Below are 17,085 nucleotides of genomic sequence, written 5' to 3' on the forward strand. Positions count from 1 at the left end.
AAGCAGTCGTTTTCAAATACTCAACATATATGCAAATGAAGGAATACAGTAACTCGCTGACAGGGGATTCGCGAGTGTTTCGACAAACTTACCTCCCGTACCATACGGGGGATGAACCGTTGTAGTCGACTCGGGCCACGACTCCTATATTATGTACGAACCCGAGGGACCGAGGCGATATCGTAATCGCCGTCCTTCTCTGTAAACAATTGATATTTAAATTACCCTTCCGTAGGGTTTTAAAAAAAAAAAGTCCCAAAGTCCACAATTCACAGTCCAAAAATATAGTGCAAAAGAAAATGAAAGTCTAAAAAAATAAAATATAAAAAAAAAACTCTAAAGAATAAAAACAAAATAAAATGTCTCTTTTTTTTTAATTAATTTTCTTCTTCTTTTCTTTCGCTTTGCTTTTACTCCAAATCTGTAAGTATTCACCAAAAGCTTTGGCAAATTTTTCCTTCGCTCCAAATTCCAAAATCTGTAAGGAAAAGATAAAAACCAAAAACGTAAAGAAGAACAAATAAAAACCTAAAAAAAAAATCTAAAAACTCTAGCCTAAAGACAAGTCCGCGTCGGCGGCGCCAAAAATTGATGGTATTCTTCAATGATGTTGTAGTAAGATGGTTCGTTCAAGACTTGTGAAATCAGATTTTTTAGACTTAAACTTTATATATGATAATAATAAACTTAAATAAAAAGGTGATGTGAATATTGTGGAGAGACTGGGGCTAGGATTCCACTATCGGTCGATATTAGTTATTTAATAAAACAAAAATTTCGCAACTCAACATTCAAATTGATTTTAATAGTATTGCCTAGACATGTAGATTTTTAAAAGAATAGATGTTAATCCAAGCATAGAATATCAAAACTCTAAAGCAAGTATATTCTATCAAGAGAAAAAACACCTAACTAATCAAAATCATATAATCCATTTTTAGTTCAATGCAAAAATCATAATAGAATTGCTATAATTAATTTAAAATAAAGATATATCACTTTTACCGAAACAACAGCTTCCTCCATCGCTCCAAGGATTGGGCTTAGCTCTTCATCATGGAAACACGCTCAAAAGTTGATTTCATTTATGCTCAAAGATGGTTTACAAATGATGAAAGTGTGAGAATGATTAAAACTACAGAGAACGATACATGTTGACTGTCGCTGTTACTATAGCAAATAAGACTGTCGTGCAACAGTCGCTGAGACTGTAGCTTCTAAAACCCACGACTGTCTGTCGTTATCACTGTTGATAAACGACTGTCTTGGTTGGTATGTTCTTCGTGTTCTTCAGCTATGCAACAGCAGAAATGGCGTTTCCTGCAACTTTGATTTCTCTTCTCTCTGTTCGTTCTAACTGCTCCCCAAACTCCTCGTCCGACTCTACTCCTTAGAAACAACTTATATAGCCTTATGGTACCAAAAATAATCTCTAGTAACTCCAAATATTCCCCATTGAATGCGATTATTCTTCACGTCCAGATTAGGGAAGAATTTCCATTTTTGGTTTCTCCACGCGGTATTCTGAGGACAACACACTCCAATCATGGTCAAAAGACGTCTCAGAAGAATATCTCCATGCTCTGACTCGTGCAAATCGTGCAAATCTTCCAAAAATAGAAAAGTCACGAGAATATTCTCACGGGAAATATACCAGTCCTGAGTTCTTCGATTGGTGATTATCTAGCCAAATTGGATTGAATCCAACACCCATACCATTCATGTATTGACAATTAGAACAAACCCGAGTGATTTCAACCATTGAATCTCCCTGTAACTTCTTCAAATTCCCAACCCTAATTCTGTTCCAGTTTTCGTGCCATATTTCTAAATTCAAACGAAGAGGATGAAGTCCCCTTAACCAGACTGGGGGTGCGAATAGCATATGCCCAACTGAGGTGCACCTTAGTAATTGAGGTGCCCCTTATCCAAAACTGGGGTCCGTTTAGCAGTTGTCCTTCGGGGGTGTTCCGCATAATTTTTCGAGCCGATTTTTCCAAAAATGTTTATTTTCCAAAAATACTTACAAACACACAAAACACCAAAATAAGCACAAATCTGAGTAGCAACAATACAGAAAATTGAGGACAACTTAGACACAAAAATGTGTCTATCAAAAATCTTAGTGTAAGGATTCATTTCCCTACTTCTCTATTTCATGTCAAAGATTCCAACTTTAAGGTTTTAAACAATAAATTACATCAAGTAGATTTAATAAAGTTGAAGTAGGCAGACACAAAACCACTACCTAGTGTGAGTTCTTATGAGATGAGCGAGCATGAAGATGTTTTGAATCCCATGAAAGCATCGTCGACTTCATTTTTATTCTTGCAAGGAAGTTCTCAAGAAAATTGTCTAATATAATAGAGCAACGGATGAATATGATATATTCTCAAGGACATTAAGAAGAATGAAAGGTATTGGAAAAATAAAATTACTACCAAAGCAAGGTAGAAAATTTTAACATCAACATTTTTTGTGAATGCATGGCCCAAAAACGGCTCTTAAGTGAGGTGTATCTGTACTTAAACGTATTAGAAACTTCAACTATCATCTGACGAATTTTGTTTTATAGACTTTGTTTTGGTTACATAGATCACAACTTGTATCCATATAGACTACATAATATATATAAAATCTCTGCAAAACATCTCACAGATAGACAAAACTCTCAAAATGAACAGTGACATAAAACTTGATATTTTATTGGTTATCAACAATTATTTAAACTACTCCCAGAAACCCATAACAACAGACTTAAGATTACTCCGTGATGCCTTAAAATATCAAGTGACGTAAGTTACAAAATTAATTGAATCAAATAGGCAATTAAACATAAATTAAAAGTGCAAAGTGGAAAACGGAGGCTCGAAGACTAACCAAATATACATCGTACGGTCCACATATCCATTCAAGTTGAGTAATGGGTTGATATTAATATTACCTTTGGTGGTTTACTGAAGAGTAACAATCTGCAATTCATGAAATTTGGCCAACAAAACTTTTAAGACTTATTAAACCTTTACATTCGTCAAAACAACTTACATGAATCGCCACGCTCAACTCCTTCATAAACGGGACCTCATCAAAACAATCCGGAAATTCACTATAAGAACAACAACAAAGAAAAAAAAACTCATAATTTAACAATCTTAACACTGTCATAAAACTCTTAATATTGTCACATTAACATAATATGAACCAATTAACGCCACTACTTTAGCCACAACTGTTACTCAAGTTTGAAATGTATGTGTAACAATTGGACACTATGTATGTACTGGTTGAATGAGAATCCAGAATTTATACCCATCCCTCTTTACATCGGTGGTGATTCATATTCATGCAAGATTAACTCGGTACACTAAATGTATAATTGTGAAACCCTAACAATATCTATAAAACTGGCCGATTCAAGAATTGAAGAATCAAAGTAAAATCCCTAAGAATTTTTAAAAATTGATGGATATTCAAATCAGTGTTAAATCAAAAACAATTATGCACTCATTGGTTAGATGCCCTCAGTTGGAAAGAGTCAATTTTAGATACGGTAAATCAAATCTTATTACCTGTTTTTTGAGCAGACAAAACCACTGATGAATTGAAAAGGAAAGCATCAAGATAATTAAAACCCTGCAAAACATACAAAAGATAACAAAATAAGAAACAACTAAAATTAGGTTTCCAGAAAGAAAAAAAGAAAGGGAGAGAAGGATAACAGTGACAGGCGATGGAGATAAAAAGATGATAAGTGTTTTGGGTTTAACTGACTTTTATTTTTTGATTTTCCCTATTTTCCATCCCTATTTGTCTTAATTCCAGTCTTCCTTACAATTTCTAACATCATTTTACTTTTCAATTGTAGTTTTTCCTATTTACAATATCTAAAAAGTCAAATTTCACCATTACAACTCTTATTTATCGCCTTTATCTTCCCTTTTGATACAAACCCAGGAATTAAGTTTTGACGACCAAAGAAAATCCTAGCAGTTAATGAAAATTTGGTTTTCCCTAGTTGACCTTCTTCAAATGAGTATGTTATGGTTGACGATGATTATTTATTTAATATTGGTGGATCGTTAAAAATCTATAGAATTTTAAAGACGACTAACGCCATCTCCAATGAGGGAAGAGGGAATTCCATTAAAATCCAACGTTCCGGCGAACAAAATCGACGTGTAAAGTAGTAAGGGAATTCCATGTCTTATGGTGTTACGATTAATGAGTTTACCGGTTGGTTAAAAGTTTCATGGTCGAGTTACTCATTCACGATCATCGGACAATTTACCGAGCAACCTTTCCCAATATTAATGTAATTATTATTTAATGTTATCATTACTGGTTTGATTTTGTTAGCTTGCATTTTTTCATCGATTGGTGAAAATTACAGTGATAATTTGTGGACATAATAGCTATGTTATTGTTATTTAATGTTACTTTTAGTGGTTCAATTTTTTTCAGCTCCATTGCTTCACCGATCGGTGAAATGTATGGTGATAGTTGGTGGAGATAATAGATGGAATGAATAACGACCGGGTAATTAAATGCCGATGGGAAATGAATCGGTGAAAAGAACACCGACCAATGTTTTGTTCCTCTATCGAGGGATAGTTTACCGGTCGATGGACATTTTATATCACTTCCCTAATTACCCTATTCCCTTATCGAATTCCCTGTATATGGGGTAGGGAATCAGGTTTAGAGGAATTCCCAATCCCATAGGAGATGGAATTTCCACAATTTAAGGGTACAAATCCATAACTGGAGATGGTCTAAGTCCTTCACTAGTAGCTAATATGTGTAACAACAACTGACTAGGTTGAATATAATCACCATATATACATTATGCTTGTTGTAGTCATCTAAAAAAAATCATCATAAGCAGCGGCATTCACAACCATGAACTTGATCACTAATCGTCCATTGATGTGGTGCAGCAATAATACTTTTTTTCTTATGATAACTGTATTTTTGGTACTATAAATTCTATTTTCGATGATGAACATTGTGAATCTCCAAGTGTACATACTTATCAGTTATTATTTTGCAAATGATACATACAAAGTCATATACAACACACAGTGAAAATAAATAAGGTTTAGTGTTTTGGTTTTGCTTTACCGTGAAAAATTCCTTAATTTTATGGAAGTACCTTTTGATACAAAACCAGAAATTAAAATAATTTTTTTTTTTGAAGAAAAGATGATTGAAGACGGTGATGGACCGATGATAGCGGGTTGCAGAGTAAAATAGGTGTTGGTCGAAGGGCGGAGATGAGATGGAGAAGAAGAAATTTTGAACTCTGAAGTTTAGTTGTGTTTTAAAAAATCAAAAGATAATTATATGAAAATTTATTTGGATGGTACATATGATGATTGGGTAGAAATGAATGAGGTCAGGGAATAAGAAAAATAGTGATGAGGAATAGGGAAAACCTATTTTAAAAAAAATACTTTAATTATAATATTATTATTGGATAAAGAGTATTATTACAAGAAACTAGTCGGAAGCTTAACAAGCTAAGCTCCAAAATCGTACTACTACATTAGTTGAACTGGTTGCCGTGCGATCCTATCAGGGAGCCTCATATGCAATGTAGTCGATTTCGGCCATCTCGGCCGAGATTCCGGCGGAACTCTCGATCTCGCCTCAAGAGCCAACGTATTTTACAATCTCGTCGAGACAAAATTTCACGGGAAATTTCGTTTAACTCGGCCGAGATAAAGCCGATATTCGAGCGGAAAATTCGTTCTTTGAAAATTAAAAAGATCAAAAATGTCCAATATATTCAAAATAATTCGAATTATTAATCTATCAAACATTAAACACTTGACATACTTCATTTCTGTTATTAGGGGGTGTTTTGATCATCAATGGATGATTCTGCTATTACTAAAATTACTCAAATTATGGAGATTGTGAAAGAGAAAATGGGACTTGATACAGAGACCCAATTGGATGAACTTTATTTATTTTGTACCAAACATCTTATATCAATCAAGCGATCAAAGAAATTTAAGAAATGCTTCAAAAAAATTTCTTTTAGTTTCCTCTCTCGATCTAAACTCTACTAACATCATTAGGGGTTCGGTTTATATATTTTCCTTCTTTTAATTTCCTCTCTTGAAGCTTTATAGGTTGAGAGTTTTCTGATGAGAGGAGGTTGGGGGATATGGGGAATTGATTTGAACGTTTAGCATCATGATAGTGAATGTCTTTTTATCGGAAGTATTTCCCACGTGTTGGGTTAAATTTTCCTACGTGGTTAGCTTTGGTTTTCATGAATGGATGTATTTGCAGTATTCATACAAGTCACCATATATAGGAAATATTTGGGGAAGTTTTTCTGGTTAGGAAGTACTTGGAGCCGAGATCTCAAATGAAAATCTCATGAAAATTTTCTTGTAGCAGTGCCTCTGTCTTAACCGAGACGAGCCGAGATCCGAAATTGACTATATTGCTCATGAGGAATTAGACAAGGGAGACTGATTCTCAAGTTGGAAGTCAGCGGATCGAGTCTCCACTCAAGATTTTGGAGATCTCATGAAATACTCCTCTTATGTAAATTAAAGTTTAAGCTCTTAATGTGTCTTATTTCCTATTAAAAAAAGGAAGCCGAAGTGGATAGGGGGCTGATTATGTCGCAAGGGGGACAAGTTAACTCTATCTACCATGTCAAATTCTGCAATATTACGCCATCGGGGACTTAAACCTGGAACTTCGTGGAGCGCACCAAACCTTTGAGGAACGGGGATGACCAGCTAAGCTAGCTACCCGTTTTTTTTTTCTCCGGAAAAATATGAGAAGTTTGGAATTTTAGTGAGAAAAGAACGGGTTGCTCTCGTTTGATGAATCGTGGGTTCGAGCAAAATTAAAAATAGGCATTGTATACTCTCAACTAAATGGGGAGTTTTGATCACCGTTCTACATTGGGCTCATACTGTATAATTTAAAGTTTTAAAGGTGGTAATTGAATATTTGTCCCTATTTTTGATGGCCTATACAAATATCCTTATCATGCAATAGATATGTCCCTCCCCCTTCGTAAGCCCATGAGGGATCCATTAGCATTTTTGCTTTTTTCCGAATTCACCCCTAGATACTGATAAGGTTTCAGAGAACATCGTTTCATTATTTTCATTTTTCATATTTGTACTTCCTCTCTGATGCACTCCCGTTAAAATAAACCGAACGCACCACCGTCAACTTCATCCTTGCAACCACCATCACCACGATCTCTATCTCCGCCACCATAACCAACACCATCACCGCCGTTTTGATAGCCACCATTTAGATTTGAGATTAAAATCAATCGAAAGTATTTCAATTTCAGATCTGAAATTTATGCTAATTTTACGATTTCGAAAATCTTAATCTTTATTGTGGATTCATAGGGTCCGTAGTGGTGGAGGTTGGTGTTTTTCGTGATGTATTCGTGGTGGTAGCTGGATCCGTGTCGCGTTTGGTTAATTAAATGTGATGATAATATTGAATATGTATCATTAACCGAAATAGGAGAAGATATTAATCATAATCTTCAATTTAGTTCTTCAAAGTCATGAATGATTAATAATTTCATTTCTCCTAAAAATTGCTTGAGTGTCCTGGTCGTACCAATTCTATCAACTTATTCATCAAGTATGTTCCTTATTACATTTGACGATGAAGAAACTGACGGTAGAATGATAGTGGTTTAATTGTGATTACAAATTTTGGAGCTTTTGTATATGATTAAATTCTTATTTTCTAAAACTGTGATTATGGTTCTGGATGTTTATGGTGATGTTGGTGGTGGAATTTGATTGTGATTGTGGTGGAGATTGGGTGTGATTTTGGTTGCATTTGTTGATGGTGTTCCAAGTATAGCAATTGTCCTTTCACTAAACTTACTTACTTCAGTTTTTACGGGATCAACCACTGTTGTTGATCCAACTTATTGGATCAACTGCTATTGTTGACTCAATTTTTTATGGGATCAACTCTTGTTGTAGATCCAATTTTTCATGGGATCAACTACTGTTGTTGATCCTTTCAACTCCTATTGTTGACAATATTTCCTTGGATAAGTATAATCATGCTTATAGTTGAAATCATGTAATTTTCTTCCAATGTTGAACTTGTGGTACAATGGCAGCATGACTGAATCCATGTCAGATGATGCGTGTTCGACTCACGCCAAGTTCACTCCATTTACATGGATCAACTTTCATTATTGATCCAATTTTGGGGATCAACAGTGGTTGTTGATCCCCTAAATTGGATCAACTTCTACTGTTGATCCTTTGTTTTTTTGGATCAACTATTGCTGTTGATCCCCTAAATGGATCAACTTCTACTGTTGATCCTTTTTTTTTGATCAACTACTGTTGATACAAAAATATCTAAACCGGCGGCAGTGACGGCGGCGACGACGGTGACGGCGGACTAGTGGTGGTGGCAACGACAGACTAGTGGTGGTGGCGGACTAGTGGTGGTGACGGAGTGGTGGTGGCGGTTGAACGGTGATGGTCGTTGAACGGTGGTGGTGGAATGGTAGTTGAATGTTGGTGGTAGTGGTGCTAGTGGTGGTGGTGGAGTGGGAGAGGAAGAAATTTGTTCCATTTTGAAATAAAAAAAATATTATATGAGTGAGAGTATTAAGGTTATCTAATTTTAAATAGATAAGGTTATTAAAAAGGAGGGGCATAATTATTATTGAATAACGATATATTGATATATTTATAGGGTGTTAAAAGTAGGGATATATAATTAATATACCCGTTTTAAAAGGGGGATTAAATCGTAACCCCGGGTGAATGGTGGGGTGGGTTCTCTGACCGTTCAACTTGCGGCGCTATTGGGTTAGGCCTAGACGGTTTGGGAATATGCTAACAAAAATTATGATCCTAATAGTTTGAATTCCATTTTAGCTGAAGTACCGATCATTATTCCAAGAAGCAAATGGAGTCACGGAGTCATATGCAACAGTGAAAACTTTGACTGCCTTTTATCGATCCAGATAAAATTCAACCAAACTGCCCAGTAGCGGCAACAACGACTACTTTATAAGCGTGATCTACAGATATTCACTTAGTTTTTTATTTTTCTGTATCAACACTTCACCAAACTCCTCTGTCTCCAATGTCATTCGATCGATCTTCATGGGTACCCTTTTGGCGATCAACCGATCGTTTCTCTCTGGAACACTTCAAGTATGTAGCAAATTTCAATTATTAGCTTCTTTCCCTAATTTCAGTTCTAGGGTTCCGAATCCATCTTATGTTGGATCATTTAGTTTTCGATAATTCTCGTGAATATCTGAATTGGGGTTTATATTATTTATTTTTCTGTATTACATCAATTTAGGCAGGAAATTTTCTCTGATTCCCGAAACCATCTTTTCCAACTCATGCCCACTGTACGTTTTGACAAATTGCTGCCACAAATCAAGTTGTGTTTGCTTGGTGCATGAATGCTCTTTTTGTGATTAACCTAATATGTTCTCATGATGGTCCGGAAAAATCCATAGGTCGAATAGCATTGCTCATATGGAGAGGTTCAGGATACCATTCTTAAGATGTATAACTAAGGCTGCATATAGTAGTTAATGACTCGAGATTTTGGATATGCTATAGGAGTTTGTGATTTTATGATGTCTTTCTTAGCTTCTTTTTGGATAATGCTCTTTCTGTTATCAACAGTTATTGGTGTTAGTCTTATGAAAATTCCTGGTTATTTCCCTGCCTATGTAGGTACATAATTGGTGAACTGCAAGAGATCAAAGTTGTGAACAAGCTCAATAAGGTAACCGTGTTTACTTTTGAAGTTTCATCTTGTGTGCTGAAGTACGAGTTTCACGATAACTCTTCTTGTTTCCTGCTCAGGACTCTGTCATGGATATGTTGGGGGCAATTGTAGAAATAGTTACTTATGGAGACCAAAATGATGCATCAATTTTCGAGTAAGAGCTTATCTTTCTAAAGGAAATTTATCCAATTTTCCTTGTTATAATTTGATGACGATAATCATTCATCTGGTGACAGATGTTTCATGGAATATCAAATTTTAGCAGAGTTTCTTCGTTTAATAAAGATCAGTAGAAATTCCAGCATTGAGGTGCAATTGCTTCACTATCTAAGCATATTGATCCAAAATTTGGAGAGTGAGAATTCAATTTGTAAGATGCTACCATTTAATTTTCATCGGTTTTTATATCGGTGCTACCTTTTTTTTTTTTTTTTTTACCATTATTACTTTCTACATTTTCCATGTGTGCTTTACCCCGTTGTCATTATATCTTATTTCTTCATTTGGTCAACATTGACTTCTTGGTCTATTGTTCATGAATAGGTTATATAACACTTCTATATCCTGCAGACTATTGTTTCAGCAACGGATATATCAACAACATCATTCTCTACCCGTTTAAGTTTGACACTGGGGATTTGGCTTCCTATTTTGCATCATTTTTAAGGTTGTGATGCTGCCGTTTCGTTAAATTTTCTTCTCTTTTGGTTCTAACTTGGTCTCTTACTAGTTCCGTTTCTATTCCTTTTATTAGAACAGTTAGCGGAAAACTAAATAGAGAAACTATATATCTTCTCGTGAACGTCGAAGAGGTAGGCGGAACTCTGATGTTACATACTTACATGTACGCTTTTCACAATGTTGTATCTGATTCTATAACTTCATAACTAGTTTGTACATTATTGTTTTGTAAAATCTGGGGTAAGGGATGTGATTGTGAGAATTAATATTAAGTTATTGTATATTGGGAGCTGTCCCCACCAACTTTGGAGGCCTCCATCCAAGCTCTACCCAACGTGAAGTTGGGCTTAGGGAAGTCATAATATGCTGTACTGAAGGGGATACCTAGGCTTGCTGTGAGAGATTTGAGGAGGGAAGAAAGAAAATATAAGGTTAAGCAGGTATATAAGTGACTGTTTAGCATACTAGCTAACATTTGAAGCACCAGACTTCAGATTTATGACTTAAATATTGTCCTTGTTAAGATTGGGCAGCCAGCCTTCACAAAGTTACTTTTTATGAACATTTGGTCTGTCTAGCTTAGGTGCATAACTTTTATTTTAGTGTTTATATTATTCAAAATGGCACGTTCAATGGCCTTTTAAGAGTATTCTCTAAAGTTTGTTGTGGAGGTAATTTAGGAAATTAGAATTATTTAACATTATGCTTCTGAATTATGCATCATTTTGTTGCCCTGGTTGAGAGTGACTCACAAGATTTTTTTCCTTTCTATTCCAACTGCTAGGATATGGTAGTCTCATTCCCATTGTACAGTGAGGCACTTAAATTCGCACGCAATGAAGAAAAGATGATTCAGATAGCAATACGTGCAGTAACCCTCAATGTTTACAATGGTATGGGTCTTGTGTTGTGGTCTTGTAATTCTTTGTCCATTGAACATATATGTCTGTTGTAAACCTTGGAGATCGATTCTTCACTTGTGCAGCGTGCGATGATATGGTATTAGCATTTTTAACGACTCCTCCAGCCTCAGAATATTTCTCAGATTTGGTGCTACACTTAAGGGACCAATGCCTCCATTTCGATTCCCTTGTAAGAACTACAATGTATGCCTCCTTTAATATCGTAGAGGACTAGATGTTCTTTGGTGGATAGAATATTGGGCTGAACTTAATCAGATTCTATCTCAAGCACCAGTTTACTTTGATGTAGGGATTCTTGCACGCGTGAGATAAGGAATCAGCTGCAGATGGGAACTGATTTAGTTGTAAATGATCTTTATTACTTTAACGATATACTCAAAATTGGTCAGCCCGGTTTAAGTAGATTGATGATTGAAAACATTTTCAGATCATTAGTTTTACCAGCTTTGCTACCGCTGCAATCGAGTGAGAACTTCGTAAGTTCATGCTGATACCTTTTTTTTTGATAGTTTTTTATGTGTAAAACTTAAGTATTAGATGGAATGTATCTCTTCTTTTCCGCGTAACATGGATACCCCACTTTCTATTTACACATGGAATCTTGGAAATTATGTGTGTCTATGTCTATCTGGGTACTGTTGTTATATAGCTTCTTTTATCTATGTTGTTCACATACAATAGCTGGATGTATTTCATCCGTTCTTACAGTTAATGTGCTCAAAAATATCTTTTATTTTGTTATTTCAAGGGCTCACAATCTTCGATCACATCTCTGTGCGTAATTTGTCGTCTTCTTCAAGTTGTTGATGGAAGAGAGCTAGTTAATTCTGTTGCAATTGCTCTCTTATGTTCTTATATGTTCTCATTTGCGAGAAGTACTATTGAGAAGGGTGACAGTGATGAGGGCGCAATGATTAATGTAGACACTGTTAATCACTTCGCTGAGTATTTAATCGACATTAAAGAAGTCATAGTTCCTTTTCTTGAGGCTGAAGGAGCAGAAAACATAAGCAAGACCAATCTATTTGGGATACTATCAGAGTACATATCCTGTCGCACTGGTACCGCTAGCTGTCTGCTGGATAAATTTTCAGTTGAGAGGTTAGTATACATTTTCTGTGAGCATATCTTATATGATTTGTGTTTATTGATATGTAATAGCAATATAGCTGAATCATGAAACTGACGAGCACTTATCGTTGTCACCCGAATTTAGGTTGTAATGCTGTGTGCTAGACAAAATGTTGCATGAGTTACTAAGCATTAGTTAGATGTTTGAGTGTGTTTAACCCCTTTCATGTATCCGCTTACGACCTTATCAGTTTTGAGACCGAAACTAACAGCATTGTGGAATATAACAAATTTTCTGGAAATTTTAGAAGCAAGCACAGATGCAATTTAGTTGATAAATGATAAGAAATACCTCTTGTCTTATTTCTTATTGGGAATTTGTTCACTCGCAGGAACGACGTACTTTCGTTAATTCTATCTGAAAATATCAGTATATTGCTTGCATTCCTAATGTTTTTGATTATTTTATCCGAACACAAAGGTAATTCTCTCTTTATTTTTTTGATAAATTTCCTTAGTACTTAGTTAAGAAGGGGTTGTCCAATGTGATCTTTGATTCTTATTTGAAATGATTGCAGATCTTGATAGTTCACTATCATCTATTTTGGGATTTGCTGATAAGAATACGGGGCAAGAGATGGTATATAGCGTTTTGCATTTTCAATTGCTTGCATGTAATCAATTAGATATCTCAATTTTTTTGATAAAAACAATAATATACCTTTTATTTCCATTAGAGGGATATAGGCCGTAGATCCTTATCTTGGTTGCCATGTCCTAGTCAGCAAGAACTGCTCTTTGCTCAAAGTGATTTTTACCTTATTAAGGAATTCTTTCCATTGACAAGTCTTTGACTCTGGATTAACCTCATTTGGATAAATTAATATCTTATATGATGAAAATTCGGATTGTTGACAATAAGTAAATTGCTGGTTTCTTTCAGTTTGAGAATTGAAAAGGTAGATGTAGCTCTTAAGATTTCACCACTTTATTCACAAGATATACTTGTCATCTCTCACCGCAGTCTTCTAACAATTTGCTTCAACGTGCGATGGATGGTAATATCTTTGCCACACACATGCCCAAGGTATTCAACACCACAAGTCATGTTAAATATGTTCGTTGTTAACTCTTTGTTTGCACAATTATTTCATTCTCAACCCAGCATATTTTTCTTTTTGGCTGTCTTGATATGTTCTTCTTTTGATCTTCAACCCCTGATTAGCTTGCATGCTATCTTACAGATTTTGACTGCACTGTTAAGGGTTTTGGTGAGCCAGCCACCATTCTCGATATCAACACGGTGGCACATAGGGTGGGTTCTCGGGAAGCTACTAAGATACCACGATACAAAGTTCACAGAGCATGATATTGATCTTTTTAATGTAAGGCATGAACTAGTTTGAGATGCTTACATATTCTATCAATCTTTTTGATGAGTAAAGATAGGTATACTTGATGAGTTCGAATGTTTGTATACCCTCTACATGTGAAGAATAAGGGAAGAGAAAGAGAGAGACTTTGATGAGTTCTGATTTTGAGAACACGGAAGCAGATGCTGTCTTGGATACAGCTCATCTTTTCATTCATTAGTACATATTGTCATGGATCAACTCAGAACTAGACGAAAGAAAATAGAAATAAAATTATTGATGCACCAGGACAAGCTGTCTGGCCCTTAAATGTACTCGTTTGAGTTTTCGGTGTTGCTGAAGGTCAACAAAATTTACATTGTAGGTTTCATATGAACAGTCCAGGGAAGGACTTGCGCAAGAGCTCAATGGTTGCTGGTCTGATTATATCCCAACCACTGTAGAAATCGAATGGCTAAAGTGTACGAGAGGTACATAGTAGTTTTTGCGAACTGCAAAATTCAACTGAACATTGTTGGAAACATTGTTTTTAACGTCGTAATATCGTTGTAGCTTTGGCGGAGTCATCAGGGTTGAAAGATCCTTTTCTCACCCTTGAGGTTTCCACGCATGACCATTTACCTGAAGGTCAGCATATGCCATACTTGCTTTGCTTTTGATGTCTTTTTCCTGATCTAATTGCTGGATTTCTGGCTCAACTTTATCAGCGCACTCAATAAATTTTTTCTTTGTATGGCAGGTAGTATGTCTTCCTCTCATGCTTGGCAAAGGATGGTTGATGCAGTCAAGGTATGTATACTATATTTACCTTTAATATGTTCCCATTCCGTAGTGCACAACAGTGAATTTAGTGTCCATGTGTTGTATACTTTTATCCCGTTGCACAGATGCATTCCCAATTACAATCCACAAAAGATAACTTACTCTCAGAGCATAGTTTCAATTGTTTACACTTTGCAATAGTTCTACCACCTTAACCAGGCAATGACTTCTGTTTTTATTTTATTCCTTCAGCAAAACTTGATAGGTCAACCCTTGTACTTTACTTATTCCTTACTGTAAGAGTAACATCTAGTTTATGCATCCAGGAAAAAACCTGACCTAGCAGATTAATTTGAGGATTTGTTTTGGTCCGCATTGATTCATACTGGTTTTGTCCTTGTTTATTGCATCGAAGAGTTTCTTGTCATATAGTGATTTCATGAATTTCTAAAAAGGACCGAGTTTCAGGTTTTTGTACTTTGGCATCAACTCGAGGCTATCATTTTTAAAAGAGATACTCAAGAAGAACACATGAATCAACTAAGAAGTGCTTTGAAGGGTACTCTAGATAAGGAAGATGGTATAGATATTCATTCTGCAACTTATGGAACTCGGACTGGATTAGGTTAGTCTTTGTTGCTTCTACTGTACTATAGGTGCATCATATGATCATTCTTTTAAGTTTTAACTGTTTTTGAGAATTACTCAGGTCCAGGTATTCCTTGCAAAATTGCCTTTTCGAAAAGGGAAGTGAAGGATGTTTACTTGATACCTGTGGCAAAAGGAATATTTGGAAAGTTACTTCTCGCTGAGAAACTTTCCTTAGATAGTGATGAGGGCGTTGTAATTGCTGTTGCTCCGCTGGCTGGGTTGAGTGTAAGTTGTTTCCTGTGGTGGCACTTAGTATATAACATAAATGCAGCTCATCTGCTACAAATTTATAGTCTGATAACAAGTGTTGTTTCACATATATTTCATGCAAAGCAAGATTGGTCATTACATACGGATTTTCACGTTTCTGCGTTTGTCTGCAATTAGTTTGATTTGAATGCTGGAAAAAATGTTAGAAATGATGTAAGATGTCAGATTTTTAGGGGTAAGAAAGCAAGTTCAGTGGTAGTTCTTAGAACAGCATTTTATATGTGGTAAACTTGGGATAGAAGTCTGATGGATACATAAGCTACACACAAAATTGGAATGGATATGTCGCTTCTCAGTGCAATTGATTTCCCCAATGTTGTCAAGTTATTGTACTTCGGTGTTGCAGCTTTAACATGTTCGTATATAACTGTTTTGGATTTTGTTTTATTCAACAGCCAAAGATAGATGATGAGCACTCAACATGGTTGCATCTACGGATAAGAGAGTTTGATCCAAGAGTCCATGCAAAAAAAGCTGGAGCAAATGATTTTACTGGCGCCAATAATGTGGTGGATGGAAGATGGACCCTTGCCTTTCAAACTACCGAGATTTGTGATTCTGCTTTGTTGTTGACTCGAAGGGAGCTCGACAAACAACGGTCCTCAGTCGAGCGATTGCTTGCTCCATTTCTCCAGAACTATTCTCCCAAGAACTCGTCGGATTAATAAGGTGCGTAAACCTGCACGCAAAATTTTGTTTCATGTTTTCAGTATGAATCATTGTTTAGCAAGTTGTAGCTGTATTTACCTTTGAGATGTATCATAACTTTTATTCTGTTATTCATTTGTGATACATTCAACTATGTAATTAAACAAACATGTCTTGTCCAAGTATTCTTTGTCAAAATAAAACTTAGGGTTTAAGGTCCCGGTTGAAATTAATTGGAATTGAAACTCTTTAGTGGACTTAACTTCTGGAATGCTGTAGATACTGACAACACTTGATGTACTAACGTCTAACCATTAACTTGCCGTTAGCAATATTGAGTAAAACAGAGTTTCCATATAATATTACGCGTACCACAAAGAGAAGTGAGGCTAGATGTCACAGCTTGACAGAATGCAAAAGTAAAACAAAAGCCTGATACACTGAATAGCTGAAACTCAATTTACAAATGACTCGGGCAACAAACAACCAGAAACTGTTCTCTGGAATTATCCTAATTTGGTAGGGATTATGGTTTTCAGAATTAGTTGGTTAGTGGTATAGATTCTATAGAAGCATTAGTTATCAGAAGCAGTAGGAAAACTAATACTGTGGACAATCCTAGTTGTTACCCTCTACTATTACGTGGAACTGTCTTATCCCAAAGGCCAAATCTAGTGTGTGAGTGGCAGAATAAGGAACCATTCTCTGTGTGGCATGCTGAGAGGCATCTATGTGCTTGTTGAGGTATTAATTACGGTTAATGAAACGGATCATTGTACTACGAAGTCAAAGGCTGTAGAGACTGCCAACGCAGGTGCATGCCAAAAATTAGTATTTAGGTGTTTTTTTTTGTTGATAAATAAACTAAAATGGAATCTAACTATTTGGTTTGGAATCATTAAATGTTGTACTCTGTTATG

General features: G+C 35.7%; 1 protein-coding gene across 3 annotated transcripts; it reads left to right on the plus strand.

Annotated features, from left to right (window-relative positions):
- Positions 1 to 8,951: 8,951 nt before the first annotated feature.
- Positions 8,952 to 16,389, plus strand: LOC113323123 (protein TRANSPARENT TESTA 9-like). Of its 3 annotated transcripts, none has more exons than XM_026571389.1 (20): positions 8,952 to 9,191; positions 9,732 to 9,783; positions 9,864 to 9,940; positions 10,023 to 10,156; positions 10,357 to 10,453; positions 10,541 to 10,598; positions 11,252 to 11,360; positions 11,453 to 11,573; positions 11,680 to 11,866; positions 12,139 to 12,491; positions 12,854 to 12,942; positions 13,040 to 13,101; positions 13,486 to 13,548; positions 13,706 to 13,846; positions 14,199 to 14,304; positions 14,387 to 14,461; positions 14,574 to 14,623; positions 15,065 to 15,221; positions 15,306 to 15,472; positions 15,913 to 16,389. In XM_026571389.1, exons 1-20 carry the CDS (start codon positions 9,121 to 9,123, stop codon positions 16,180 to 16,182), a joined length of 2,439 nt encoding a protein of 812 aa, XP_026427174.1. In that variant the 5' UTR covers positions 8,952 to 9,120; the 3' UTR covers positions 16,183 to 16,389. The 3 variants fall into 3 exon arrangements, 2 of the variants coding, with proteins under 2 accessions (XP_026427174.1, XP_026427175.1); XM_026571390.1 differs by having other exon boundaries at positions 10,052 to 10,156; XR_003347445.1 differs by lacking the exon at positions 15,913 to 16,389 and having other exon boundaries at positions 15,052 to 15,221.
- The last annotated feature ends 696 nt before the right edge of the window (positions 16,390 to 17,085 follow it).

The sequence above is a fragment of the Papaver somniferum genome, chromosome 11 (genome assembly GCF_003573695.1).
Source record: "Papaver somniferum cultivar HN1 chromosome 11, ASM357369v1, whole genome shotgun sequence".
In the NCBI taxonomy this organism is placed as follows: Eukaryota; Viridiplantae; Streptophyta; class Magnoliopsida; order Ranunculales; family Papaveraceae; genus Papaver; species Papaver somniferum.

Bases quoted from the DNA above. Each gene is read 5' to 3' on its own strand.
- LOC113323123 (XM_026571389.1), top strand. From the start codon at position 9,121: ATGTCATTCGATCGATCTTCATGGGTACCCTTTTGGCGATCAACCGAT. The intron at 10,157-10,356 runs GTAAGATGCTAC...TATATCCTGCAG, and splicing joins GGAGAGTGAGAATTCAATTT to ACTATTGTTTCAGCAACGGA. The intron at 13,847-14,198 runs GTAAGGCATGAA...TTTACATTGTAG, and splicing joins ATGATATTGATCTTTTTAAT to GTTTCATATGAACAGTCCAG.